This window comes from Ischnura elegans, chromosome 5, assembly GCF_921293095.1.
Source record: "Ischnura elegans chromosome 5, ioIscEleg1.1, whole genome shotgun sequence".
Taxonomy (NCBI): Eukaryota; Metazoa; Arthropoda; class Insecta; order Odonata; family Coenagrionidae; genus Ischnura; species Ischnura elegans.
The window spans coordinates 12,185,530-12,213,515 of NC_060250.1; the positions used below are offsets into that span (position 1 = coordinate 12,185,530).

Below are 27,986 nucleotides of genomic sequence, written 5' to 3' on the forward strand. Positions count from 1 at the left end.
TCGTTCCCCTTCCAGAGTAAACACTTCAATAACTACATGAATAACTGGCAGATGAACGTCAAACCTTTAGAACGTTATACTGCGAATGCAAAAATCAAAAATTAAAACAGTCAAATATTCGAAGGAAATATATTCCAAAATCAAAATGGTAAAAACCAGACCAACGGAAAACTTTATTTTTACTTGAATCAAACAAAAATGTGCGGATGCCCGAATATGCCCAGATAAAATTAAGCGGTCAAGAGTCCGTTTACAATGATGCGGAATCAATTTTACAATTCATATTTTCTCCCGTTGGAACCTTGGAACAATAACAGAAGGAAAAAAATTATTCTTTTTTTTTAACTCGCGGCAAACTCAATGACGCTATCGTTTGCTACAAAAATGGATGGTGTTGTTTGGTCCATAGTTACAAAAATAAACAAATGACTTCGGACCGACCGCTTGGAAATATGCGCGAAGATTTCGCGATTGCATTTTTTTTAAACTCGGACTCCTCTTCTACGCGGGAAAACTGCAAATGAGCAATCGAACAACGGTGCTTCCAGTAATGAATTCGCTTAGCAATCGCCTGTGCAGCCAATGAACTTCACGGATTGCAAAATAATCGTTGGAGCGAGGATTTCGGATATAGAACGGACGCAAAACCCGAAATTTAGCCAATTATCATGCATCTACGCACCGCCCTCGCCATCTTTATTAATTTAGCAGAGACTGTTATAACGCGAAGCACACACACGAGTAAAATTTTCCCAGCAGACTGACGCGAGGCATTCGATCGATTTACCAATCCAATATCAAGCCCGCTGAACTCAAAAGGACGGAGTGACAACGAAGTAATCGGCTATTTTATCGGCACACGTTATGAGGTTGAACCAACCACCTCCATAGTGATAAAATGATCAGGAAAGTAAAGAATCTGTTCAGAGCTTCAGCTGGGTGCACGCAAAAATACTTCCTGCAGGATAAGGTCAAAATAATCAGTCACCCTCGTAAATAAAATAGGGTGGGTCGCATTGATTTCATGACAAATATACAAAAATGTTTAGCTTAACGCAGGAATGAAACTTCACAACTCCCAGATGATTTTTTTCATTTAATTAGTTTCGCAACAAATTGACATCTTTCTCTGATCTCCTGTCATCCCAATTTAAACTGGTTCAACCGAAAAGTTATGCAATAATGGCATCTTTGCCTAGTAATATCATTGCCGTATTTGCCTAGTATATCTTTGACTAGTAATATCATTAACGTATTCATAAAACTGGTTAGAGTAGTATATTTCAAATTTAAATTTGATAGTTAAATGTTCTTGGCTCCTATCTAAACGTTCCGTTACAAATACAATGGCAAATTCTGAGAAAAAATCCTTACAGTGTTGAAATCTTTGAGCATATAAGGGACTTCATATTGAATGAAATAATCCCGCAGTACCTATATTGAATACCGTCAGATAAAAGTCACATATGAAAGCTACACCTTTTTCGAACCAAAAAAATAGCGATTTACTTGGTCTTCCAGGCATGAAAAAAATCACGATTATATCGACAATTTTTAAAATAATGGGCTTGAAACTCGTGAAAAGGAATGGGGAAAATTATTGCAGCAAATAATCGCAAAAAAAATTGGCATCAGCATATAAGCTGATCAATCTGCTAGGAAAAACAAAGATGGAATTATTGCATCCCACGCATAAAAAAGGTTGTAAAACAACCACCAGAGTAAACAAAAGTTATTTCAGTATTTATTCGAATACACCATTAAAACTCAAACAAAATAGTGAACGATGATGCGTTATCAAGCCAAAAATTACCAGAATAAAATGTTAAGCCCTTCGGGTTAATCTTGGATGCATCGTTATTTTCATCATTGGCATTTGTAATAAATGCCCACAACATACGCTTTGAGAGAATTGCCCGGAAATTAAAAGGCTGACTTATTGGGAAAAATAGTCGCTGATGGGAGGATAAAATTGCGATGGGAAAGTGATAATCAATTAATATTTATTCTGCCTTTAAATATTCATGGCACATATCGAACGGTGTCAAAATAAGCCAATATAACCTCCAATTTAAATGTTAAAACTGTTTGGAAATGAAAGGATATTTACGCAGTAAAACCATATAAAAGTTGTCAAAAATCGTGATGTCATTGGTGCTTAAATTCCAAGCATGAAAAACCTTTTGATCGACCTGAAATAAAACCAGAATCCATGGAGAATATTTGACCATGACTCATGCCTACCGCTCGTCCAGTCTTTTTTTGGTGACGCGGGTATCACTGCCTTAAAACTGATGCTATCATATTTAAATTTAGTAGATAAGGTAAATGGATCAATACTAATTTTGATCTTACCACAAATATTAAGGTGGAACCGCTAAAATCCAAATCCCTGACTTTTTTCACTGCATTTTAATCCTGCATATTCTTCCGATAGTTTCTCTGGCCAACCAATTCCAAAAGTTACATCCCACAGCGATCTAGGAGCTCTTTTTCACTCCACGCTCACCTTTCCCTCTCTCTCTTATCAGGTATAGCTCTTCGAAACCAATGGCTCTAGTTTGACTGCTATACTAAATTACAGAAATGCAAAGTCCTCTAGCTCTTAAATCTGTCTTTTCCGGCTGTGTTCTTCCACTGATAGATTACTCCATTCGCCCATATGGTCCTCAGGTTGTCTCACGAACCTCAAAGCTCCTAATAGCTCCTCTTAACTTCTTCCATGGCAATTCAAAAAATCGTTGCCCTTCTGTACGTAATCTAGCCAATGATGACCTTCTCTCCTGAATTGAAATAGTTCCTTTACGAAGTTATCGCAGGTATTGAAAGCTCTTAGTGACATCAGGTTTTTCCACCGAATCATGAATGGCCACTTCAGGTGTGTCGACTCCGTGTCCCTTCGCGTAAAACACGTAACTCGCCCCTTTTCGGTCTACCTCACTACCGCTTATCTGTGACTCATGTATCCCTTACCCTCCGGCTACTTCTTGCCTATAATTCCAACAAAATTCCTTCTGTTCATGTATTTCCATCAATTTCATTATGTACGGTGGCCATCAGAAGATTTTTCCTCTAAATTCCTCAAACATTGTAAAGAAGAAGAGAAATAATGCAAGAGGATTACAGATATAGTTTTATTTCAAGAGTTATTCCTGAAATCGTTCACTAAAGATAAATGGAGATAGTGATTGAAACATGAACCCCGAGGCACCTCAACACGAAATCTCTACACTTGCACAGTGGGGACCCAAGAGCCTTTTCTCATAGTTTCGAGAATATCTACCAGTCTTTCCCATTTTTCATTCTGAAACGCCAATAAAGACGTTACAACTCCTTTATCACACGTCAACATTTCAATTTTTTTTATCCGGAAAAGTTTTATATTACACATCCTCACGACTTACCTTCTGAGCACTCGTGAACGGAATCTTAAGCTCCAGAGACAAATATACTATGTATAAAGGGGAATGCTCGTAGAAAGTAGCAATTAAAGTACCAATGCGCAGAATAAATTGAAGATAGAAGACGGAAATAGAAAAAAATACCTATTATGTATATACGGGAAGTAAGGGCCATCTGTCGTACTTGAAAAACTCTTAGAACGAAAATAGTAGGTCGAATGGCAAAAGGGGAAGATGAAGAAGAGAAGAATCGGAGAACAGTGCGAGTATGATTCATCATTCGAGAGGTAAAAAATAAACAAAAAAAAAGGAAAATTCTTTTCGGCGCGCGAATTTTTCCGGTCTGGAAATCGAGACTGCGGGATTTTTGATTCTTTGCCGTCGAATCTCCCTTACACACTTCCACATTGTGGAATCCACAATCCACATTTCTGTTAGATTTCCCAGCCAGCATTCCAGGGCCCCCCGCGCGCGCGATTTTTGGCAATTTTTTTCTCGGATTGAGTCGTAATACCCGGAAAAACTTGCATAAATATCACTAATAAGGTTTTCAACGTAATTGATCCTTACCTCCTACTAATATATTCGTCGTATCAAAAGTATCAAAATTTCGGCAAAAAAAAATAAATGTCATTTTTATTCACTCTGTGATTACCTTTTTTTTTTAAAAAAAAGAGGCATTTTCACAGCCACTACTAGTCACTACCTCAATATATATGAGTTACGATCATTTTAACCACTTACTTGACTAAATTCAGTCCTTCTAAGCCACTATTGCATGCAGTGGCAGAGTAAGCGACTCCTGACCCACTTTCACATTTTTCCGTTTCCGCTCGGAACATCCCGAAGAAAGCTTTTCTCCTACCCATACCGTGGCATTCTTGGTTGGCGAAGATAGAAATGACGGTATATCGAGTAGTCCACTAATTGATTGAAAATGGACTCTATTGGCATTAAAAGTTGAATGTGACACACTCAACTTTTAATGCCATTCATCACCACCAAACAAATGTACTTTGCCCGAAAATACGCTCATTCTCTCGAAAAATTATGATGGACAAATTTTGTGTTTTAATTACGAAAGTTTGATTCAAAATTTATGACGGCAGGTATTTATTGGTTTGATATTAATATCACATATTAATTAATTAATTAATAAATTTCCATTACCCCATAAAAAGCACATTTACGGCCTTTACAATGGGGAATTAACAATTAACAATGAAGGACATTCACACACGCCCATGCCCTGGATAAGGGTAACTTAGCCAGGCGGGACTCGAACCCGCGACCTTCGGTCTGGCAGTCGAGGACTTTACCCCGCCGCCTCCGAGGCCGGCAAGCAACATATGTTAAGTCGATACAGAAGAAAAAAATAAATACAAAAAGTAAAGCTCTTTTATGCGCGCGGAATTTTCCTGTCCGGGAATCGGGAGTGTGGGAAGGTTAAAATGATTTGCTATTCCCTCTATACTTTAATAGAGGCTCCGTACCGGTATGCCCAGCATAGAGTTCCTCTTTTTTGGCACCTTTTTTCAGTTCGAATTGCAATATCCGACAAAACTTGTCCACCTGTGTAAATAAATAGGTCTGTGTTTACCCAAACCGATTCACATCTTTTATAAAGGCCGCTATACACGGCGAATGATTTCATTCGCATGATCATTCAGCATTATCATGCGCATGATCATTCACCGTGTATGACGGAACAATTCGCGAATGAACCTTCTTGCGCATGATCATTCAGTGAAAATTAGAACATGTTCTATTTTTCTCGCATGATCCTGTGAATGATCACGTGATCATTCAGCATGATCATTCACCGGGTATAGCGGCCTTTAGAACATTTGCCAAGAATTTTAGATAAATAAAAAAATGATTTTCACTTATTTAAAGGGACAGATTTACCATCTTATAGAGAAGGAGACATTTCTTAAGATGAATCATTCGGTAAGTGACATAACCCAAGGGTTGGTTTATAAAAGCTAGGGTAAAGCTCACCCCGAACTGAGGCACAGCCGTGTGAAATTGATACATTTAGAGTAGGGGAGCAGCTCCTTTCCCTAGGCAACCTCGCACTTCATGGATTTTTGTTTGGGTTGCCCGAAGGATTCACTCAGGATTCGAGCCCGCGACCCTTCAAGCCAGGTCGAGGGCTCTACTCACTAGGTGTCCGCATGAACAATATTGGCTTCGTGTCAATATACAGGCTTGTACACATTCAAAACGATTAATTTACTGAACTTAGATCCCTCCTAAGTAATAAGAGTATTCAGTAGGCTAGCCAAAAATCAACTTCGCATTTTTTATTTGTATCTCTGCTTGAAATAAGCCAATCAAATTGTTTTTTCCGAAAAATACCGTAGTAGTCCAAGTACAGAATAGTCGCCTTTAGTCAAAGAGACGATAAAGTAAAGGAGAAACGTATTAAGTCAGCTAACCTATTAAAATTGGGCACCAAACCTAAGTTGCATTGGGTTAAGAAGCCAATATTCATCTTCATGCTGTAGCGTATCAGCCCAAAAATAAAGTCACACTGGCGGATTATTAAATTTGTAAATTTCTTTGTCATTATCAAGATTTCGGAAGTTCTATTCAAACATTTTGACACCGGATTCATTCGATTTTTTTTACCAAAAAAGTCACACTCGGAAAAAATGGACGCAAGCCAGTAAGTTCCAAGCCTGGCATCACCGTTCCCTCAGAGGAAGCAAAGTGGCAAAGCGAGGCACACACATCTAATGCCCACTCCGGTCCGGAGGCCAGTTAATATCGGCGGCCGCGAAAAGAAGATGAAAATCGGCGAATCCAGGGCAACGGGGAAACAGATGAGGTCCGGAGAGCGTGGATGGGGGCAGGGTGGGGGCAGGGTGGGGAGAGGGGGTAAGGGGGACGGCTGGAAGAGTGGAATTTCACGTCTCTCCCCTCGAAGTACAAATATCCTGGAATGGAGCGAATCGATGTGCTGTTTGAGAGGCGGCTTCGGACGGCGCCAGCCATTGATTGAGAAAACATTTGACCCGTACAAATGCGGATGAAAAATTACAGACGAGGAGAAAGTGGAGAGATGGACGAAATTAAAAAAATAAAATGCAAGGGAAAGTAACAGAGAAGGAATGGAGAGAAAAAGAGTTTCGAGGAGGCAGACAATAAATATGAAAGCGAGTCGGTACGTTCTAGAATCAGAAATAAATAAATATAATTCGAAAATATAGCGAAGAGATTGAAAAATTAATTTATTTAATTCATTAAGCCCTACCGGCGCTACCAAAATCACGACAAATTCGTGGAAGAAAAGCTGACGAATTTTTAGTGCAATTCAAAAAATCCGAGATATCAGGAGCCATGCCGAAATAAGTTACAAAGACGGAGCAATACAAACTGCTTTGGGTAGATTAAGAAGACCTTACCCTAGACTTATCGTATACCCTCGAAATTTTAGGCATATATGTCATCGATCAGCAAATTGTGTATATAAGAAATCAAAATAAACCCTACAGTAATAGGTGCCGCTGACACCCGACCACGTTAGGTGAAAAACGGCAGGTATGCAAGATAATATAAGAAAAAGTACTCCCAAAAATCTGAATGGATATTGACTAAGCAGAAGGTCAGCGCGTTCAATCAAATCGGTGGCAGTGACGATTACTAATCCCGATGCGACCACCAAATCCAAAATAAGTGAAGTGTTAGGAAGATCCAGTGGCATATAATTTGAGGGGATATCCATTAAAGTATTTGTTAATGATGCCTCCCGATCCTTGCGCAATTCCTCATTCAATTCTATTTCATTTCAATTCTTTCTTCACCCCATGTAAACGGGTTTTCTTTGGCCTGTTCCGCTTTGGAGTTCCGCTGCAATATTTGTTTCGGGAATATTTCATTTCCCATTCGTTGAACATGTCCCAACCACTTCAGTAGCTATATTTTAATTCCGTCTACAATTGTGTACCATTATTCCCCTTATTCATAAATTCCTCATCCTTCTCTTTCTTGATTTGCCGGCCTCTCTTAACCAGAATTCTATTTCCGTGCTCAAGGGTAGGTTTCGTGATTTTTTGTTATTTCCATTCTTTACAGCTGTAAATCACTATGATTTTCACTTTTGTATTTTTTGTCCTCATAATTTTTGCAATGAATATTTTATGGTCCCATAATAATCTACTCAAAAGTGCAATTCCCTCTTTGCCTTTGCATTGCATCTTTCGCTTCGCGGCTGCCTCCATCGTTTTGATTTCTGCAATTTCAATCGGAAATAAAGAAATAAAACTTTGTAAGGTTTACTATTACTTTAATATAGGCATGACACGGGTTTCGTAACGTGGTTACATCTTCAGGTGACTGATCTTGCATGCATCTAATGTAAGATGCAGATGCATGTATGATCAGCAGGGATGCCGACTTACAAAAAATATTGGGGGGGCCACACCGGGTATCTAGCCCCGAGAAATTTTATAAGTAGTGAGTTTTAAGTCTTTTAAGCATTTTAGGAGAGTCATACGATCAACATAAGAACCCTCGAAACTCGAATCTCGATATCTGGACACTCTAGGGAAAATCGACAAGCCTGACACATATTTTCCTCACGTCCATAACGAATTTTTGAGGGGGCTCGGGCCCCCTCAAGCCCGACGGAGTCGGCGCCACTGATGATCAGTCACCTGAAGATGTAACCACGTTACGAAACCCGTGTGGTGCCCATATTAAAATAATAGTGAACCTTACAAAGTTTTATTTCTTTGTTTCCAATAGAGAGGAGTATCCAATAGAAACAATTTCCAATGGAGAGGTTTAACAAAGTAAGGCCTGAAGTTATCAGCAATTTTAATCCCTAGATAGATGTATAAATTATGATTATGAAATCAAAAATATCAGCTGAAAAATATATACCGTTAAGGTAAGTAATTACAATTCATCCACAATTTCAACCCCTGCAAGATGATTGTATAAATACACGGATATTACTACACAGGATCCTCCAGTGAGCCACTCAAAATGCTGTCACCCACCAACCACTTTTATGGGTTACTAACAACTGCCGCTAGTTGACAGCGGAGCGATCCAGGGAAAGGAATTATAATTATCATTATACCAAACTAAAATATTACATTCAAGATGACATCATCTAACAAATTTGTAATCTTCCAATGCTATTCCATACGGAATACTCCATTGAAGATATTTCGATTTCTTTTTTTCTTTTTCTTGACCTCAATTATTTAATGTGGATTAACATCTCCAATGCAAAATTGTTTGCCAAAATTTCGATACATATTTTATATCTTCTCCGGGGCTTATTTGCAAAGACTTGTTCACTCAGATTAAATTTACTGAGATTTGCTGAAATAAAATTTACTGATATTTTATGAGATTTCTCAGTGAACAAATCTTTGCAAATAAACCCTGAAATACATATTAAGTATGTATGGAATCGTTGGCAAACAATTTTGCATATAATTCTTGGACATTTACTTTGAGCTGTCAATCAGCATTGAAAACATTGAGGATATATTGAGATCGCTCTACAATCATTGCCGCGCTAGGCATAAACATTTTTAAACCGCTTAAAATGCGCCCGAGTAAAAAGGGTAATATGTATCAAACTTGTAAGAGACGGACCTAGGCCTCTTCTACACAGTCCCCTAACATGAAATATGTGAATGATGAACTTGAGTCACAAAAAATATTTGTATGCCAGCAACTGGGACACCCTCCTCACTGAAACAGACGTGAGGATCAAGAGCGGGGAAAAACAAACCCTCGTCAAAAACAAGCCTTGAGCAGCAACAGCAAACGTTACTAGGACAAGGTGAATGCGATATGAGCAAAAAGCTAGGATGACGACGGCAACAAGAGTAAAAATAAACGCTGGAAATGCTGGGGACGATGATGAAAGTTGGAAAACAGACGAGACGAGAAAAGCGAAAATACGTGAGACTGGAAAATGGGAACATGTCAATTGGAAGAAAAACTTAAAAATAAAACGAGGCCAGTGATGGGAAAAGCATTGACAAAATGAAATCGTACTCAATGAAAATTACACTGTACATGAAATTACAACTACAAATTAGTCTTTGACCAAGTAACCAGTGGGGTCACAGTCACTATTAACTCTCATCCTCTGCATGTTGCAATCGTAGCAAATATTTTCTCAAACACGGAGTAACATCATGAAAACCAGCATTTCAGTCATTACTTCAATGCTACATATAAATAGCTATTTTTTTGCATAAAATAATAATAAAAATGTTTGTTATAGTCTTCTTCAGCATGAATTAATATGTTCTAACAAACATTATTACCTGTGGATGACGTTAATGCAGCTTGAACTGTACGCGAACTTTCGATCAGTACGCGTGGAATTCAATTTTTTACCTTCTGATTTCTTATTACTCGTTGCGTTGCGTTACGCCACTGTAATTGAGTAATTGTAACTATTACTCAATTACAGTGGCGTAGCCAGAGGGGTGGTCCCAGGAGTTCTGCCCTCTCCCCCTCCGCCCCTCCCCCCCCCCCCCCCCCCCGTAATATAAAAACGCAATTATTTTCCTTCACAAAAGAAAAAATATTGAAATATCATGAATTAACAGTATATTTCTTCAACAAATGAAGTTATTTCGATTTTGAAAAGTTTTAAAATTAGTTTAAAACCCTCTACTTTGTACCCTGTCTCTCGAAAGTTTTCACTTCAGGTTTTGGACCCCCTGGAACGAAGTTCCTGGCTACGCCATTTTACCGACCGCTCAATTACAACGATAATTCTCACGAGCTCTGGAGTAGATTACGAGTAATAATTAGTTTCTTTTATTGCATCGATTTCCTGCGAAAAATACCAAAGATAACCATTAACAGTAATTCAGTTGCTTCAACAAGCAATTGCATCACATCACGCTGAGACTTGATAACAAGGAGTTGAAAATTGGTTATTATCGAACGTTTAAGGAAATATCAAATAACACTGAGCTATGAACAATGGAAATCTGACACCCCGTAACCAAGTGAATCCAAGGGATTGCGCATCTGGCCATATTGAGAAGGAAACCTCTACTAGTAGGTTTGCACTCCGTTTGAATCAATGGGAAATCGCGCTATATGATTTTATCTCATCCCATACATTTTGGATGAGGTTAAGACTTGGAATATAACTTTTTTTGTATCCCAGAAGACAGTTGTTTCACCTCAAAATGTATTGGTTCAATCGTGAAAAGATTTGGATTTTTTGCACAAATTGTGCATTGCGGGTGACTCCGTAAAAGTTATCACCGTGGCTAGTCCCGGTATACTTGAATAAATACCCCCTGAATTATAAACGGCTCAGGGAAAGCAACCACACGAGAGATATAACGGAAGAAAGGGAGTTTGGGTACGTCGCGTCGTTACCTTGGCTGCAGAGGTAGCGGTTGTCTTCAACAAGGTGGCGTGGGTCCGCCTTTGCAGAGGGAGCAGCTCTGTCAGCCTCGAACGCTCGACGATAGAGTCAACAAAAGAAAAACGCCCAGTGCTCGCGGGACAACGCCGCTTTTTATATATCTTGGGCCCATTTGCCCTCAGGTATCTCGGGCCCCTATTGACCGGTGTCTTGCCCGGTGCTGTGGCGGATAATTAGACCATCCGCCAAGCTGCTCTACCGACACCCTCAGAGTGAGGGACGCCGCCATGTATTTATGGACGCCGCAATCGAATTCCGCGCGGTTTCCCATTTTATAATGCAGGGGTCTCTAATTTACCAGGCCACGAGGGCCACATTCCAAGTTCCGAATCGCCCCGCGGGCCGGATAGCAAGGTTGCCGGTGATTGAAGTATTCGATACCAACATCTACTGAAGTATCTGGTGGCGTATTTCTTAGATTTCTTATTTACGAACAGCTGAAGGCGACTTTGACGTGCAGTACAGCGCTGCAATGCTCCTAGCGGCGTCTCACGGAGTTAAATGAGCGAGAATCGCGCTCTACTTCAAACGAGTGTGCGGGCCGGATCCGGCCCGCGGGCCGTATTTTGGTGACCCCTGTATATAACACATGGGAGTCAGCCATGCTCGGGGGACCGGACGGCTTCAGCCCGGCTTATCGACATCTCCCGTTCGCTTTGCATACTGACCACCACTCCAATCCTTTTTAGTTGAGTGATGTAACAAACTAATTCGAGAGATCCTCGAGGCAGAGTCGCTGAATTACTTGAAATAGTTTTATATCACCTCACACACAATTTCGAAAAGAGTGAGAAAAATATGTTAGGTGGCCACAGAGGCAATGTCCAAATAATATTAACACAGAGGGTAAAAGTTTCTCGGGAATGCCACCGCATTAAATTCTCCATTTTACCCGACGTTTCGAGCTCCCACTCTGGGCTATTCCTCAGGATGGCAAAATGTTGTTTTATTCGTTTTTTTTTGTTGCTAATTCTCATTGTTAAAATTAATTTGGTAATGATATTGCAATAAATTTACTGACAAGCATAATTTCAGTTCCTTTATCTAGCTATAAACATTTGTAAAATTATGTTCTGTATCTGGAATCACCAGGGTTGGCTTGTCCGTCATCGCGAACTTTCCCCCACCTCTGAAACTTATACTTCTGATATCAACACTATTGCCGGTTTTAGATACATAAAAAGGTTAAGATCAGGATGTTGTAATGGAAAAATTTACTTTCATAAAGCATCGAGTAACATAAAGATCATTTCACACTTTCTCAAATTTTGAAAAGGTTAAAGACTAACAATTAGTGAATAAGGCAAAACAACTAAAAAAAACTTGAGGAATCAATTCTATGGCCAAATTCTTGCTATACTGTAAGTAAAAATGTCTGGCTTTTTGCAGCAAATGGTTCTCATCATATTATATCTCTGAATAGCTCGCTAAAATATTTTCACGTGCTTTCATGCCAATATTTCAAGCAAATAATTCACTTGCACAGATAACGGAAACATGTGGGTCTAATACTCTTTAAACCGATTGAATGGTTCTGGTGAGTTTTGAACTCACCCATACAGGCGTTCTGTGCGTGCTAACAGAATCCAGTAAGCAACGGATATCATTTGACAACCTTTTTATAAACTCGCTTTTCTGTTTCTTAACTTTTCCGTGTCAAATCTTTTTCAACTCAATTTTAGCCCACTATCCGATTAGCCATCATGCTAACATTGTCTGTTTAACTTAAGAACCAAATGACATTGCAGTATTCTAGCACTTTTAATTGTGATTGGAAATATATCTTGATTTTTGATCAAAATTCAAAATTAAACATGCAGATTAGTTTTTAAAAATTGCCACTAAAATCCGGTGGTAGCGCTGCGATTGTGAAAAGGAAAGAAAATGATGGGAAATCATAACAAAAATGTTTTTACGTCAAAGGTTACCGAAAAATTGTCGCGAGAAAAACCTTTTTTAGAAAAATTTATTTTAATATTGTGATGTTATTGTATTACTTTTAATGAAGTTGCTCGACAATGAAATATGCAACAAATAAGCGCAAACTATTTTTTACATTCTAGTGTCAACAGCAAAAAACTCAATTACAAAATTAAATCGCAGCGATATAATAGAACAAGCAAGAGATGCACAAAATATGGTATACACAATATGTACCAAATGTGTAAACTTCATGACAACGAAAATATTTACTCAATTTAAATGAGTCTACCACATAACGACTTCATAACCCTGGCGTCGTCAATGTGTGTATAGCGATTTCGAAAGTTTGAATTAAAAACATGACGGGGTATTCCGTTGAGACGATCCCTACCTAAGTTGAAGAATTCCTCCCATGCTAGAGATTCAAGTGAATCCTTGTGAATTCGTCTGATTGAAGTGAGAGCGTGAATTCGTCCAACATCCGGCGGTTACCCGGCCCAGAGTCTCGAATTTTTCAACACTGATCCTCATCCTCATTAATACGAGTTTTATCCCACGCTGGAAGTAACTTCAGTCCTGAAGTAAAAGCAAAGAGCACGTTGAGACTGATATTCAAATATTGCCATATTTACATTCCGTCCGAAACTAAAATCAATGGGATATATTAGTGTTTCGTAAACATTTTGGTAATTCATAGATTCTTACGTATATATTCAAAGAACCATCAACTGTAGAGGGTGGAAACCTGCATACCCAAGGACCCGATGCATCAGCTGAGGGTTAGACTATTAAGTGCTTTATGCATCAAATATGGCACGAATTGATTGAGTTATGTCCTTTTAGGTCCATCCTAAGTCAAATACATAATCCATCAACGATATTATTTGTGATTATATTATACCAATAGGCTATTAGAATATCAGTATGATGACTCCAACACATATTCCCGCAATCATTTCTTTTATTAGCATAGAATTAAAAACAAAGGTGATATTAGAGGAAAGGAGATTTTTAAAAAACTTGCAATAATGAAATAGAAACGTCACATTAAAAGTGGAGACAAAATATCTGTAATTGTATCGCCACAATATATAACTCTTTCTACAATTTCATTCTTGAATGGATTTTTCACGTTCATTGTCCTTCCGGGGCATTTAACAATATGTTTAAACCTTTTAGGAGAAAATTTTAATATTTACTTATATATAGCGTTGAGGCTTACATTCTTCGCAGACAAGGTCAAAAATGTATCCTCGTGAGGTTTCGTTCTGAATATACCTGTTTGGATCAAACAACTGTAGAGAGATAATCCTGCAGACGAGTTATCACTTATACTGCATTATCGAGCCCATCGCTAAATTTCAATATTAAATAACCACAGTTGTCAACACGAAATACTGTTGGTACCCGATTACCGCTCCGCCGGTGATAGTGCTGCCACCATCGGCAATCGAAAACGAATACGAAAATGCTTATTTTCCCCTCAAAATCACTTAATTACATTAGATTTCTTTTTGGAAAATTTTGCCAATAAAATTTCAGGGTTCCACTGGTGTTTCGGAAATGAAGTCCAAGGGTTACTGAGATTCATAAATCGATAACTGCCGTAGCAAAATTTAGGGCAAAGGGCAAAAATAGAGTTCAATTCTTACCAAGTCATCAAAATCGTCGGAGTCACCAAAATGACGAGACATCAGCCAATTAAAATTATTGCTGATGCGTTTGTCATCCCCCGCTATTAGCGTAATTAAACGCATTTGCAATCTCACAGTCCATTTTCAAAAACTAAAATGGAATACGGTCATGGTGAAGCCAGCAATATTTGGGTAGGTATTATTAAATGTTGGAAATCACCATTTCCGATCACAACAGAGGTATTTCCGTGGCTAAAACGGTGAGTTTTTTTATAAAATTGGTTCGTGAGTTTTCATTAGATGTAAATTAAAAGTTTACTACACGAACCATCAAATAATAATACCTGCTAATATAATCACAAATAATTTTGCTGATGGACTCAATATTTGATCAAGGATGGACTAAATGGACATCACTCGACGAATTCGTGCCATATTTTAACGCACAAAATCCACTGTAAATATGCGTATAGAGGATAAAGTAGGGAAAATCTATTTTTAAGCTCATAGTAGTAATTAATTATTTAACTTGACAGCAAAAAGAGAGATGAAACCACTTTATTTACTTCACTTCCGTTTAGCAACGGGAATATCTTCTCATTTGTATTCAACGAATTAGAAGGTGGCATTCAAAATGAACGGCCCGAAACCTTTTAGTGCCCTGATGCCACGCTAAAAACAACCAGTGGTGATTTTCCCTGGAACGAAGGTATTGCTCATGATCTCAATCGACATCTCTCTACTTAACCCTTAAGAGTGCCAGGAGCGCGGTAGCACTCCTCATGCAATGTCACTCTTAGATGCTGATAATTAACTACTCATACAATTGTCAATATTCATTTTATTTCAACAGTAACTATTTTCTTCAAATTATAAAATTAACTCATATTACCAAAAATTTGTCAAATAATATAATAAAAAGTTGAAACCACATGTAATAAAGATTTACTAAAGTTTTTGAACATATACCTTTACATGTTTTTGAGATCTAATTTTTTTCCCTAACCTACTGCAAAATCAGCAAAAATGCCTCGGCACTTTTTGCATAGTACCTAGTAAAATCGGTTGGCACTAAAAGGGTTAAAAAGGTAACACAAATATTTTAGGGCACCAGCCGTTTCAAAAAAATATCGGTGTGCACAGGAATGATTTGACAACTGAATTCCACTCATTATTTGTTAAAGTCACTCATTCCTCAGGGTACGACTAATTCATACTTACAACTACCCAGAATATCTCTTTCCACAACTCCTAGGTATGAGATCATGACATATCTCAACTCTTTTGCGGGAGGATCAAGGCCGTCAATGTTTTCCGCGAATAGCTCAATGAGGAGGTGAGCGACGTGATGGAAAACATAAAATACGGTTCCTTTCCATTTTTTAAGCTGTATCACAGTCGATAGTAAGAGTAAATAGGTACCAGCCCGTAAGATAAAATTAGTCACCAATGTGGAAAAATCTCACGATAAATGAGTAATGAAGTTTTTTCCACCTTTTCAATTGAAGGTAAACAACACCAGTGGCGGAGCGAGGGGGGGTTTCGGGGGATAACCCCCCCCCCCAGAGCTCAGAGAAATTTTAACTTTAATCCATTTTACTTATTTGAATTGATATTACTAATGTAATAGTGTTAGGATTAATAAAGTATCCTTCAGAAAGCCGTAAAACTCACCATTTTGAACCATTTATCTTAAAATTCCGAAATTTATTAATCTCGCACCTACCGCTTATCCTGGAGGGTATTCCATACCCCCACACACCCCGGTATTAGTTGCACCTAAACCCCCCCCCCCCCAACCTTAATTTCTAGATGCGCCCCTGGTAAACACAAATCACAAGAAGCTTATATCATAGCGGTGAACTTGGACTCAAATACGAAAACATTTGTGGGCGAAACGCAAAAAAGAAAAAGAAAGAATGCAATGATGGAGTTCACAGTCGACGCTTTCAAGCTTGGAAACAGAATAACGCAATATATCACGGAGCATGAGTCAGAGTTACATCTATATCTACATCTACATATACAACTCGGCAAGCCGTCTCAACAGGTGAGAGGCGGGAGTTGTTAGGATATGAGTCGTTCACAAAAAATATAAGAAAATGCGAGTACGAAGTTCCGCAAAGCATTTTTTAAATTCTTAATTGTTCGTGAAAAAATGAATTCCTCTACCATCCATTCCGCAAAATATCACGCAAATATTTATTGAACAATCGTAGAAGGACAGGTGGAAGGGAAGAAAGACAAGGAACGGCCCCGAATGAGTTACGTAGGACAAAGGGTTATAAAGGATGTAAAAGAGAAAAAATACGTCGAAATGAAAAGGCTAGCGGATGGGAGAGAGAAATGGAGAGCTGCGTCAAACCAATCCTAGGACTGTTGACTTATGATGATGATGAAGATTTATTATTGCTTCTGTTGGATCTGGAAATATATTAGTGAGGATCTGTTGTAATGTTTCCCTCGCCGCTCTGAAATATATATATTCTAAGTTTCTCAAGCATTCCACGAATGCGATAGAGGCACGCAACTATTTTATGAATATTCCAATCCGCCCACAAAAATAAGTGGAAAAACAGGCACGCTAGTCGTATTACTGCACTAATTACTGTAGAAGAGAAATATTTTTTCAGAAAAAATTATGCATTTTTTAAGAATAATACATTGAATGAGGTAACAAAACACAACAGCTCCAAAGTAAAATATGTCAAAAAAATTAACATAAGGCTTTGAAGTCATCGTTATCAGATTTAAAAGCTTTTACAACGTCAATCCAAGCCTACTCCTTGATGCCTTGTGAATTGCATTATTCATCAGACTACTCCTCTCATTCAGACTACTATTCTACTCTTTGGCACCTTTTACTATTCGTACTGTGCCGACTTAATTTTTAAATGGTAATCCTTCTATGTTAAACCACTTAAGTAACACATTTAGAGAGGATATTTTGAAACGGCAGATATTATGAAGAAAAAATATACTTTCCCACACATTACGGCCACTCTAATGTGAAACCTTTTTAGCAATGAATTTTGCTCGTCCATGAAGATCAACATGTTTTCGGTGAATACTCGCGAAAGAGCAACATGATGAAGCGCTTTCAAACGACCACGGAACGAGTCGGGAATTAGATTGACGCGATCTCACGACGGATCCGAATTCCAAATGGACCGAGCAGCCTCATTCATTTTTCCCTTCTTTCTCCCTCTCTCTGCTAGCAGGGCGTCCGGGATCCATTCCCGCGGGGTGGCGAATTATGCAAATGTCACCGTGTCCCCGGAATTCCATTTGTGTTCACTCGTGAGAGGGGGAGACCATTTGAAATTACACCGCCACGCTCTACGAATGGTTTTGGGGGAGAAGGCCGTTAACTGCGGTCCCTGAAGGTGCGTCTCGACCGAAAAGAAACGACGGGACCTCAAACCCCTTCAAGAGGTACTCACTTCCTTACTTCTATGCCACCGTTCATTCGCTAGGTAATCAGCCTCACAGAGTCCTCTAGACTGGGGGTCAGCGACCTTTTAAGCCAAGACGCCAGCTTGTTGAAAGAAGACGAGCCGCATCATCAAATAGGCAACAGTTTAATTCAAACCGTGAATTAAAACACCTGATTTTCTCATCATAATCAATGCATTTAAATAAAAGTTAAAACATCAATTATGAATTTAATTTTTAAGACTGTCCATTGAGGAGAACATGAATTTTTTATTTCCTTGAGGAGAATTGCCTTATCTAAATAGATAATTTTTTATAGAATGAAAGCAAGTAGACCTTAGTGTTAATTGAAGAGATCCCTGAAGGGTAAGGGAAACTGCCAGAATACTTATTAAATACTCTATGTAAACCTACCTTAATCGGTAAAATACTTAAAAATATAATGGATTATTAATCTGAAAAACGACACTAACTTGATTACAAATATGTGGAGATCCTTCAAATGGTATTTCAACGTGTAATTTCCACTTTTGTTTTTTTTTCTCCTTTTCTACGCAAAAAAATTGTATTTTTTATCTTTTTCATTTAAATCGCCAGAACTAACTGGCCATTTAAAAAACCGCAACCATTAAGCTTTAATTTATTGACAGATTGAGTTCTGCAGTTCTATCGACTAAGGATTACATCGGAACAATAATAGAAATTGAAGAAATTATACCAAGTGGTTTTACAAATCTCCTTATGACCTTATGACAGTAGGAAGAATTTTATTAAATTTTATAGACCTGTATGACCCTACCGACAGGAGGGATACTTATAAAGTTAAAGGTGATGAATGTAGCATTTATTATATAGGCCAAACAGGCAGGAGGTTCAGCAACAAAGTATGTAATGGAGTTTAGGTTAATTTTTGAATGTGAGGTTAGATTCTGTTTTGCGAATAATTTTTGTGACAGTTATGAATGAAGTAATTTAGACGGCGGCGAAAGGGATGCATGAGATTTCAAGGACCTGAAGAAGCTGTTTACAATGCCGGCGCAACCGTCGTCCGAAATAAATTTAAAGTAACTTAAGTAAATTTATTAAGTTTAAAAACTTAAATAACAGTAATTTAAGTAAAGTTCGGAAGACCACTATCACATATCTGTTCACTCGTGGAAGCTTACATGAGGAGGTTAACGTTTAGATTGGAATATTTAATTCATATCATGGAGCAAATGTCAACTACAATGTGTCAATCGTAACACTTAATGAGAATGAAATTGGAGATCATTGTTAATGCACCCTGGAGATGCGATGCTGCGGACATAAACTTCATTTATGACCGTGTGAAGTGTATTTCAGGAAAAATGAATTTTAATGGCTCCTGGTACCCATCAATCAAACAGGCACATTACAAAATCTCGTGCAAACTTAAAAACTAAGCCCTATAAGTTAATAGCAAACAGCTATAATATCAACCTGGATGGCAGCTCAATACCATTTCATAGGCACGGCTTGGAGGGGCATCTTCTAGGTTCTTCAAGTGCGTAGGAAGGGGAAGTTGGAAATAATTTTAGAGGGTAGAATGTTGGGTAAAAGAGGGAGAGGGAGGAAGAGAATAGGATTTTCACATAGAATGAAAGGGGGTTGGCCTTTATTGTGAATTGAAGAGGGAAATCCATGGAGGGAGGGGAGTTTGCCAGAATAACTCTTAAATACTATATGGAGAACTACTTTAATTGATAGAATACTCAAATAGTAACTGGCCAATTTTATTACCTGGGCAATGTAGAATAACATGAAATTTTACATTGTGAAAAAATTTTATACAACGAAAAATATCTCCACTCATTTACCTCGCACCGAAATACAGTGATCGCCCTTCCCACAACCCTCTGGCTTCCAGCTAACCGCATACCCTGTTTGCTCATACTTCCCCACAAGCACTACTCCAACGTGAATCACCTTCCATTTCCTTGTTTTACCCCGACGAAATCCTACCCCTTCATCACTCTCTCTTTCATCAGCTCTCCCTCCCACCTTTTCAACTATATGTATATCCAACCGCGAAAGGATTTTTTTCTTAGAGAAATGCACTGAACCGACGACACTCAGATCGGTTGTTATGACATTAAACATAAATTACTACCTCTGTTTCATTATGAAGAGTATTCTGCAGATGTATGATCTTAGGTTTTCCCGGCGTATCAGTTGCATAAATGTTTCTCGCGTTTTCACCGGTTGATGTCGTCCATGTCTTCCGATCCGCGACTTGCTGATCGAAACGTCGGAAGACATGGACGACATCAACCGGTGGAAAACCCGAGAAACTTTTCTGCAACAGTATTCTGCAGAGTTTTCCATAAAAGAAGATCATATTTTTTAATATTTCACGAAAATGACGTGTGCTTAGTTTCTCGTCCGATCCTAACTAATCTTTGTTTTTCTTTTCTTTCTTTTGCATGACGTCGCAGGCGCACAGCGGGACGATAAGGACTTCCGTGTGGCCTGCAGGCACGTTCAGCACTTACTCGAGGCACTACGACCCCTCTCAACAGCAGCAACACCACCACAATAGCAATAACCACCACCAGCGCCCCCCACCTCCATCCTCCTCCTCATCGCACCACAATGGGGATAGGGCACCCGCCGTGGTCACCAAGAGAATCGGAGGAAGAAGGCCACACATCGACAACGAGGTATGTTACCTATCTACGCGTGCCAGCATTCCTGCAGTTCACAGCACTCGTCACCCGAAATATATGGCTAACGATGTCGACCTACTAACAAAGTATATCATTAGGAGGTCCATACAAACTATCCATTATCAATTCATATTTTATGAATTCCTAATTTTTCCTGATTTCCAGTTCATTTTTCCCCCTTGACTTAATATAATTGGGAAAGCAGTCATGTTTAAGGATTTTACAGAAAAAAACGGCTAGATATACTGTGAAAAGATGAAGTCGAGTAGTGGTAATCAAGTAAATTAATAGTAATATAAATAAAGTCCAGGGTTGCAAAGTTGGTGCTACCGTGGGATACCCTGCCAGAAAGGAAACAAAATACTAACGTCAATGCTCGAACTCATCAATCCAGCGCGAGTTCAGCCACGACTTTCTCATTTCCGCTGGGCCCCTGAAGTTTTACATGACAATAATACAATTGACCCGACATATCCATTAAATGTATCTCATCTCCAGGTCTCCCAAACCCGATTTTTATTCCCTTAAATATTTCCTAGATTTTGCATAGGTACTGGTATGAACCCTCCGGATTGACGGATGTGTGACGACGAACTCGTAAGCAAGAAAAGAGTCCGAATGGCGATTTGGACGAGTGCGCGGATCTGAAAATAACGAATTTTTCAATCAATCAATTTCGTACAAACAAGTGAGCGCAATAACATGAAACTTCACATGACGGTTATTAAAGCCTTCAGAAAGGTACGACATATGCCAGAGGTATTTTGACATCCCAATCCGCTTTTTGCAACAAATCCGCAAACGCTATGCACCCTTGCGACAACCAGAAAATTTTGCTAAAATTGTTTTTGAACGCATAAGGAAATAGTTATCGGTAACAAAATAGTTTGCGTGTCATCAGAAAACTCAGAATGGAAACTTCTTTAACATTGTGGTGTACTTCGTTTTTAAATCGAATGAGTGGTCATTGACACAATGGTCTTTAAATATAGGGAGACAGAATCTCTATCGTAACAGGCTCAACTTTGTGGAGGTTCATTCTAATAAATAAAAGCGAACAAACTATGTATAAATCCACCAATTTATTTTTGTGGTACTACTAGTTTCGACGCAGCGGCGTCATCATCAGGTACAAAGGCTATAAAGAAACAAACATCCTTATATATCATGTGGTATCGGGAGGAAGAAGGTAGGTGGAAGGGGTGGCTGGGAAATCTGAGGTGTGTGATTGGGCGTTGTGGGAGGGTGGTGAGAGTTGGAGAGGGGTGGTGTGTGGAAGACCGTTGGTCGGGAGTAACGGAAGGTTTTTGGTGACTAAGGTAATGACGGGGGTGTCCGTGGGAGTGGGGGAAGGGGAAGGATTATGGGTTGTTGGTTACCTCACGGAAAAACCAACAACCCATAATCCTTCCCCTTCCCCCACTCCCACGGACACCCCCGTCATTACCTTAGTCACCAAAAACCTTCCGTTACTCCCGACCAACGGTCTTCCACACACCACCCCTCTCCAACTCTCACCACCCTCCCACAACGCCCAATCACACACCTCAGATTTCCCAGCCACCCCTTCCACCTACCTTCTTCCTCCCGATACCACATGATATATAAGGATGTTTGTTTCTTTATAGCCTTTGTACCTGATGATGACGCCGCTGCGTCGAAACTAGTAGTACCACAAAAATAAATTGGTGGATTTATACATAGTTTGTTCGCTTTTATTTAATAGGGAGACAGAATTTAGCAATGAATAGTAGTGGCCTCCGTTCCAACAACCCTAATCAACTTAAAAATAATATTCATTCTTTGAAAAGATACTCGTGCTTTCACGCAATTAAACGGTTGTATGTAAACATCTTGCAATTTTTAAGTAAGCAATCTTAACATATTATGTGATTTTCTGTGCACCTAGGGTGAAATTCGCCATGAAAAGTTTATTAAATGTTTCACTTTAAATATTATCTCCATAATTTGCGATTTGTATTAATATCAAATCAATTCCCCATTTATATGTGAGCATTTTTTAAATTAATTGTCTTATAGTTAATGCCAATTAATGGTTTTAAAACCATTTCCAAGGTAATAATATGTTTAATTCTAATCTAATAATTCAGGCGAAGATATTGAAATGGGCCGGTCAAGTCAATTTAACGGTATTTTGTAATGCATGCGGAATTTTCTACATCTATTTATTGAAAATGGTATAAACGATAACAGGAGAGTAATATGCATCGTTATTGGACCGGTTGATGGTACAAATCAACAAAAGCGCCCTCATTTGAAATAGAAAAACCTTCTTCCGTCAACAAAACAATACGCGGTTGCTCACCTGTTCAGAGTCAATAACCAAAATTACAGAATTAGACTTTCATTTATAACAAATTCACCGTATGCATCAGAAAATGCCTCCGGTAACTTTTTTTATAATTTCATAACTTGAAGAAAGGGCTATGCGGTTTTATTAGACTTCAGTGAAATTTTCTCCTTTTGTTTAACTCCGAGTTCTATCCATTCCTACTCTCCATTTCCACTTCCATCACTTCCAATTTTAATTTTTCACGGGGAACTACTTCCGCGCTTAAAATGCTTCAAAAATGTCATAAATACACCGTGTTTGGAGTCATTTTCTTCTGAATTTTGCGCACAATACGATTATTTCAATCCAATCAAGAAACCTCATCATTTGCCGAAAGACATGGTTAGACACTTTTGGCCCACTTGGCGACTCATTTTTTTGGCCTCAAGAAACTGGGAGCTTTGAAAAAGGTTGACTGAAAAAGGTTAATTGGCGAGAAAGGGGGAGGGGTGAAACACGTTTCTATTATTCTCTTGTAACATGATATATTATTTCGAATGATTTGTGGTCTTCGTAACACGAAACCTGAGCGAGCAGTTATTTGGGGTGCAAGAGGCTTTTTGCTGGGGGAAGACTGAGGGGAGTGAAACGTTAGAGGGGTGGAATGAGGGCTGAAGGGTGGGGAATGGTGGATTTAGGAAAATGTGGGACCAAGGTGCGTATATTAAGGGGGCGCCCTAGCATTTGAATTTCCCAACTTAACGGCTCACGAAGGCCTCTAGCCGCAGCGCCGGGACATGGAGACCGAAGCCGAAGCGCCTCGAGGGAGAGAAAGGGGGGGGAAAGGCAACTCCCCTCCCAACTTCACCCCCGACGACTCCGGGGAGAAATTTGATACTCATGAAAAATATGATACGGGTCGCTGGATCAGGGGTCTCAGTCGGAGTTGATACGTGACACCTAAATGCCGGCGAGCCAATTAAAAATAGCAGAAGCCAATTTATGGGGGCCGTGTTCCTTTCTCAGGCGCTGAAAACATAGGCCTGTGGATGCGAAGGTCCTTATGAGTTCACACCTTTTCCGAAATTGCTGACGATATTATTTACATTATGTAAGCAGGCATTTCGTCAAAATCATGTTATAGACTTAGGTGGCGGCTGGGTGAAGTCCTCGCCTGCCAAACAAGAAATCGCGGGTTCGAGTCCCACCTGGTTAGGTTTCCCTTATCCAGAGGTTGGTTGTTCGTGTAATTAATTGTTAAACTTGTCGAATGCCCAATATAAAATGGCTCAATATGATCTGTATTCGGTATTTGGGAATAAAAAACATTTTAAAAATAAAATTTCAGTATTGAATTGTGGTTTATCATGTTATTTTGGCGTAGTCTTTTTACGTAATGAAGATATTATCGCGCGCAGTTTTCGAAACGGAAGGGAAAAGGGATGGCAAACGAATCAACGAACTGATTGATCAAGAATGGGAAAGGAAACGTTATGGATTTTTTAAATAATTCCATAAAAATGTTCTAAAATGCAAAAAGCTATATTAATTAAAGTCGTTACAAAAATAATGATTCTTGAAATGCCCAAAAATGCTCTCGACCTAACGTAATTACGATATAAAGGTGTGTCACTACAAAAAGTGGTGAGATCTTCAGGCCTTCTAGGTTTTGCTTCTCAATAGTGTATGAAATCAACAAGTTTTTTTTTTAGCCCACCGATTAATTGAACGAATCCGGTCTGATAGATTAGTTGGATAGTTGCATTAATAGAGAGTCAGAGGACACATTCTACCTGAAACTCAAGTGAAGTAGTATGTAATGATTATGAAGTCTATTTACACTACATAACTCAACTAAGGCATCACATAATGACACACATAAAAATGCGATGGTGGTTGGCGTAACATGGTGGAACTCCGCGATACAGCGATCTGCCAGATGACGATACGCTGTATCGAAACCGGTCGCAAATATATTTTATTTTGTGGAACAGCGAAGTCTTTTTCTTAACCTTTGTGCGACACACATAAAGTTAAATTACTTGACCAATATCGAGGATCACAAAATGCGCTCGAAAGGTGGAAATAAATTTTCAAATCTGACAGCACAACAGAGAAAACCGAGGAGACTGCGAAGTTACCGAATTCTAGCAAATAATTAAGATAAAAAATAATCGAAAAATAATAACAAGTACCTAACAACAAAAGGAAATGCTAAGTAACTGAGTTCTAGCAAATAATTAAGATAAATATTAATCGAAAAAGAATAACGAGTTCCTAATAATAAAACGAAATGTGTGACTCCTTGCACCAGTTTCATAACTGTTCAATAACGCAAACTCTTATCCGCCCTTTACCCGCTTTACTGGTTTTAATCCGCCCTTTACCACCGACTGACCCTCTTTTCCGAATCCCTTGCCCTTAAAAGTACCCACTCTTAAAAAGGACAGGACAACACATTGCCAATTCCTAACTTTTGTACGACTCATTATAGTTAGTTAAAAAAGTATATAAAGTTGTTGCAGCGAATTTAAAACGATTCGAAGTATATAAAGAAATACAAAACTAGTGAACGACATGAAAAAAATTAGTAAGAGCAAAATTTTCCGCGCCGGGGACTCGACATTACAGCAATTACCATCACAGTCGAGAGAGTACTCCACTAGGCCAACGCCACTGCTTGGAAAGAGAGTTTTATAATGCCTAAAATATAAACCAACAGTGAATACTGGGGAAGGCACGCAGTAAATGCACAAGAAATGATCATTAAATCCGACGTAAATCGCAACAGAAGGATCAATATGCAAGTAACATCTCTGAGTGAATATATCCTCACGCGCAAACGAAATATATTCGGTGAGTAACCAAGAAAAGCAGTAAGAGTAAGGGAAACTAAAATTCCTCGGGAAGCAGAAGTGACGCCACAAACTTTGTCCTAAAACTTTTGAAAGTGACTGTACTTTGCCGAGCTATGTTAAGTTACAGGGATTTTTCCGGTAGGAAAATAGGAGAAATGCTTCCTCTTCGAACAATCAAAGTCTTTGATAGATTCTAGGCCTCGGTAAAAACACTTACAATGTGTGTATTAAATCTGCGTAGCAATAAAAAACCTCTGTCGTAGAATATCAACCAAGAAGAGTTTTCTCACCGACATTAGCTTAGTAAGCACGACCTCCGTCTCCCTTACCACGAAGTGGGCTGGACGTCAATACCTAGTTCAGTAAATCCAGTTTCAGATTCACCTTGGATGAAGATGGCTTCGTGGTTTATTTAGCAGCATACCTTACCGCCAACCGGCAGACCCGTATTCGAATTCCGACTAAGCTAAACGGTTTTTTCACAGCGAATATCATCCTTTCTTTTCACACAGGTCAACGGCTGGTTTCCTAACACCTCCCGCCACACGCCTATTGAGGCAGCTTGCGGGGAGCAGTGGCGTAGCCAGGGGGGGTTCAGGGGGTCCGGACTCTCCTCCTCCCAAAGTATAAAAACGCAATTATTTTCCTCCATAAAAGGAAACAAAATATTGAAAAATCATGAATTTACAAAATATTTCTTTAACGAATGAAGTTTTTTTGGATTATGAAAAGTGTTAAAATTAGTTTATAACCCATTACTTAGTACCCTGTTTTTCAAAAATTTACCCCCCTGGTTTTGGACCCCCCCCCCCCCCCCCCCCCCCCCCCCCCCCACCCCCCGAACGAAATTCTTGGCTACGCCACTGGCGGGGAGTGTGTAGATGTAGAACAGACGGAAGACTCAACACGCGCGGCACACAAATATCTGCTTTTCTCCTCTCGCTTCCTTTAAAACTCATCTCGCGCTTTGCATTCCTACGCAAGAGTTTCAACATTTCGATACAGCCCTCTCCCGAATTCGCCCTCCCGCTATTCACTCTTAATATTCCCTTTCAACTTCGCACATCCTTCATCCACGGACATCCACCCGTCCATCCCGACTGCTTTCAAATCAACGCCCGCGTACACAACACCTACTTAGTGTTTGCCTTCCCATTCAGGCCAGTCCGACGCACCCTTTTCCACGCACAAATCTCAAAAGCCGCTCATATCTTCTTTCCACGCAGGCCAATTTGTAGACACGCACATCGCGACGTCCTCCCGACCGTAAAGCCTCGACTGATCTTCCCTCTTTTTCGCCCGAGCGTAAAACGTACGCACGCACCAATTCGCTCATCAATTAAATTGGGAGCGGGTCAATGGATTCTTTCGGCATGCGATACACCGCACAGAAGACGAAATCAAAACCATGCGCGTGCGAAGAGATTTTCGCAATTAACAACCGCTTCAAAAGAAAAAAAAAAGTCAGCAAACATCCTCTTAAAACGATTAGTTCACCCTCTATGAAAGCTGGTCAATTCAACTCTGTATGCGTACAAAAATTGGTCCCACTTTCGAAAGTGGTTCTGAAATGGTCTCTGCTCTCACTGCAGAGTACGTTCGGATGAGTTAGCCGTACGAGACAGTTTGCTAGTCGACTTAGAACTCCCAAAGCAAGCTTTAAGTCATTCCATCTCAAATTAGTTTGTGGTGATTTCCGGTCATGCTCGTGCTTGATCAACACTGGTAATAGTTTTCGTATCAGTGAATATATATTTGCACATTAAAATTTTCTCTCTTATTAAAAAAAAAACTCTCAATTCGCAGAGGTATTAGTGACATAATTCAACATGCAGGAGAAAATATGGTTGTAAAGCCGTTTTAACCTCGCTACGTTTAAAATTAACAAGCCTCTCCAAATGTCCAAGAATGCCAAAGTTGTCAAAGGTTCTAATATCCCCTATACGAATAATATAAATATGGATAACGTTTGTAAACGAGGCGCCTAGGACGTGATAAAGCCATTAACAGTAACGAGAGAGTAGAGTATCTTATTTTTACGCGAAATCATTAATTGAAGTTAATAAGAGAATCTTTTAAGTATTTTTGGCCCTTGAAATTACGAGTAGTAAATGTTCTCTTTTCAAGTTATATCTTCAAACAAATTTTATTTCGTCACTGCATAAAAGACTTTATCGTATTTAAAGCTAATTTTATCAGTACTCGGCATGAATTTACCAAAATATAAGTGTTAAATATAAGCGTAATTGTATAGGGATAATTAGTCAATATTCCCCAATTTTTTCGAATTTTAAATAAAAAAACATGATTTTTGACAATGAGAGGA

General features: G+C 39.1%; 1 protein-coding gene across 1 annotated transcript in view; it reads left to right on the plus strand.

Annotated features, from left to right (window-relative positions):
• Positions 1-27,986, plus strand: part of LOC124158495 — a 660,029-nt gene that overhangs the window by 599,454 nt on the left and 32,589 nt on the right. The window contains exon 4 of the mRNA XM_046533617.1: positions 20,279-20,503. Within this exon, the coding sequence (XP_046389573.1) occupies positions 20,279-20,503 (225 nt within the window). The remainder of the gene's footprint in view (positions 1-20,278; positions 20,504-27,986) is intronic.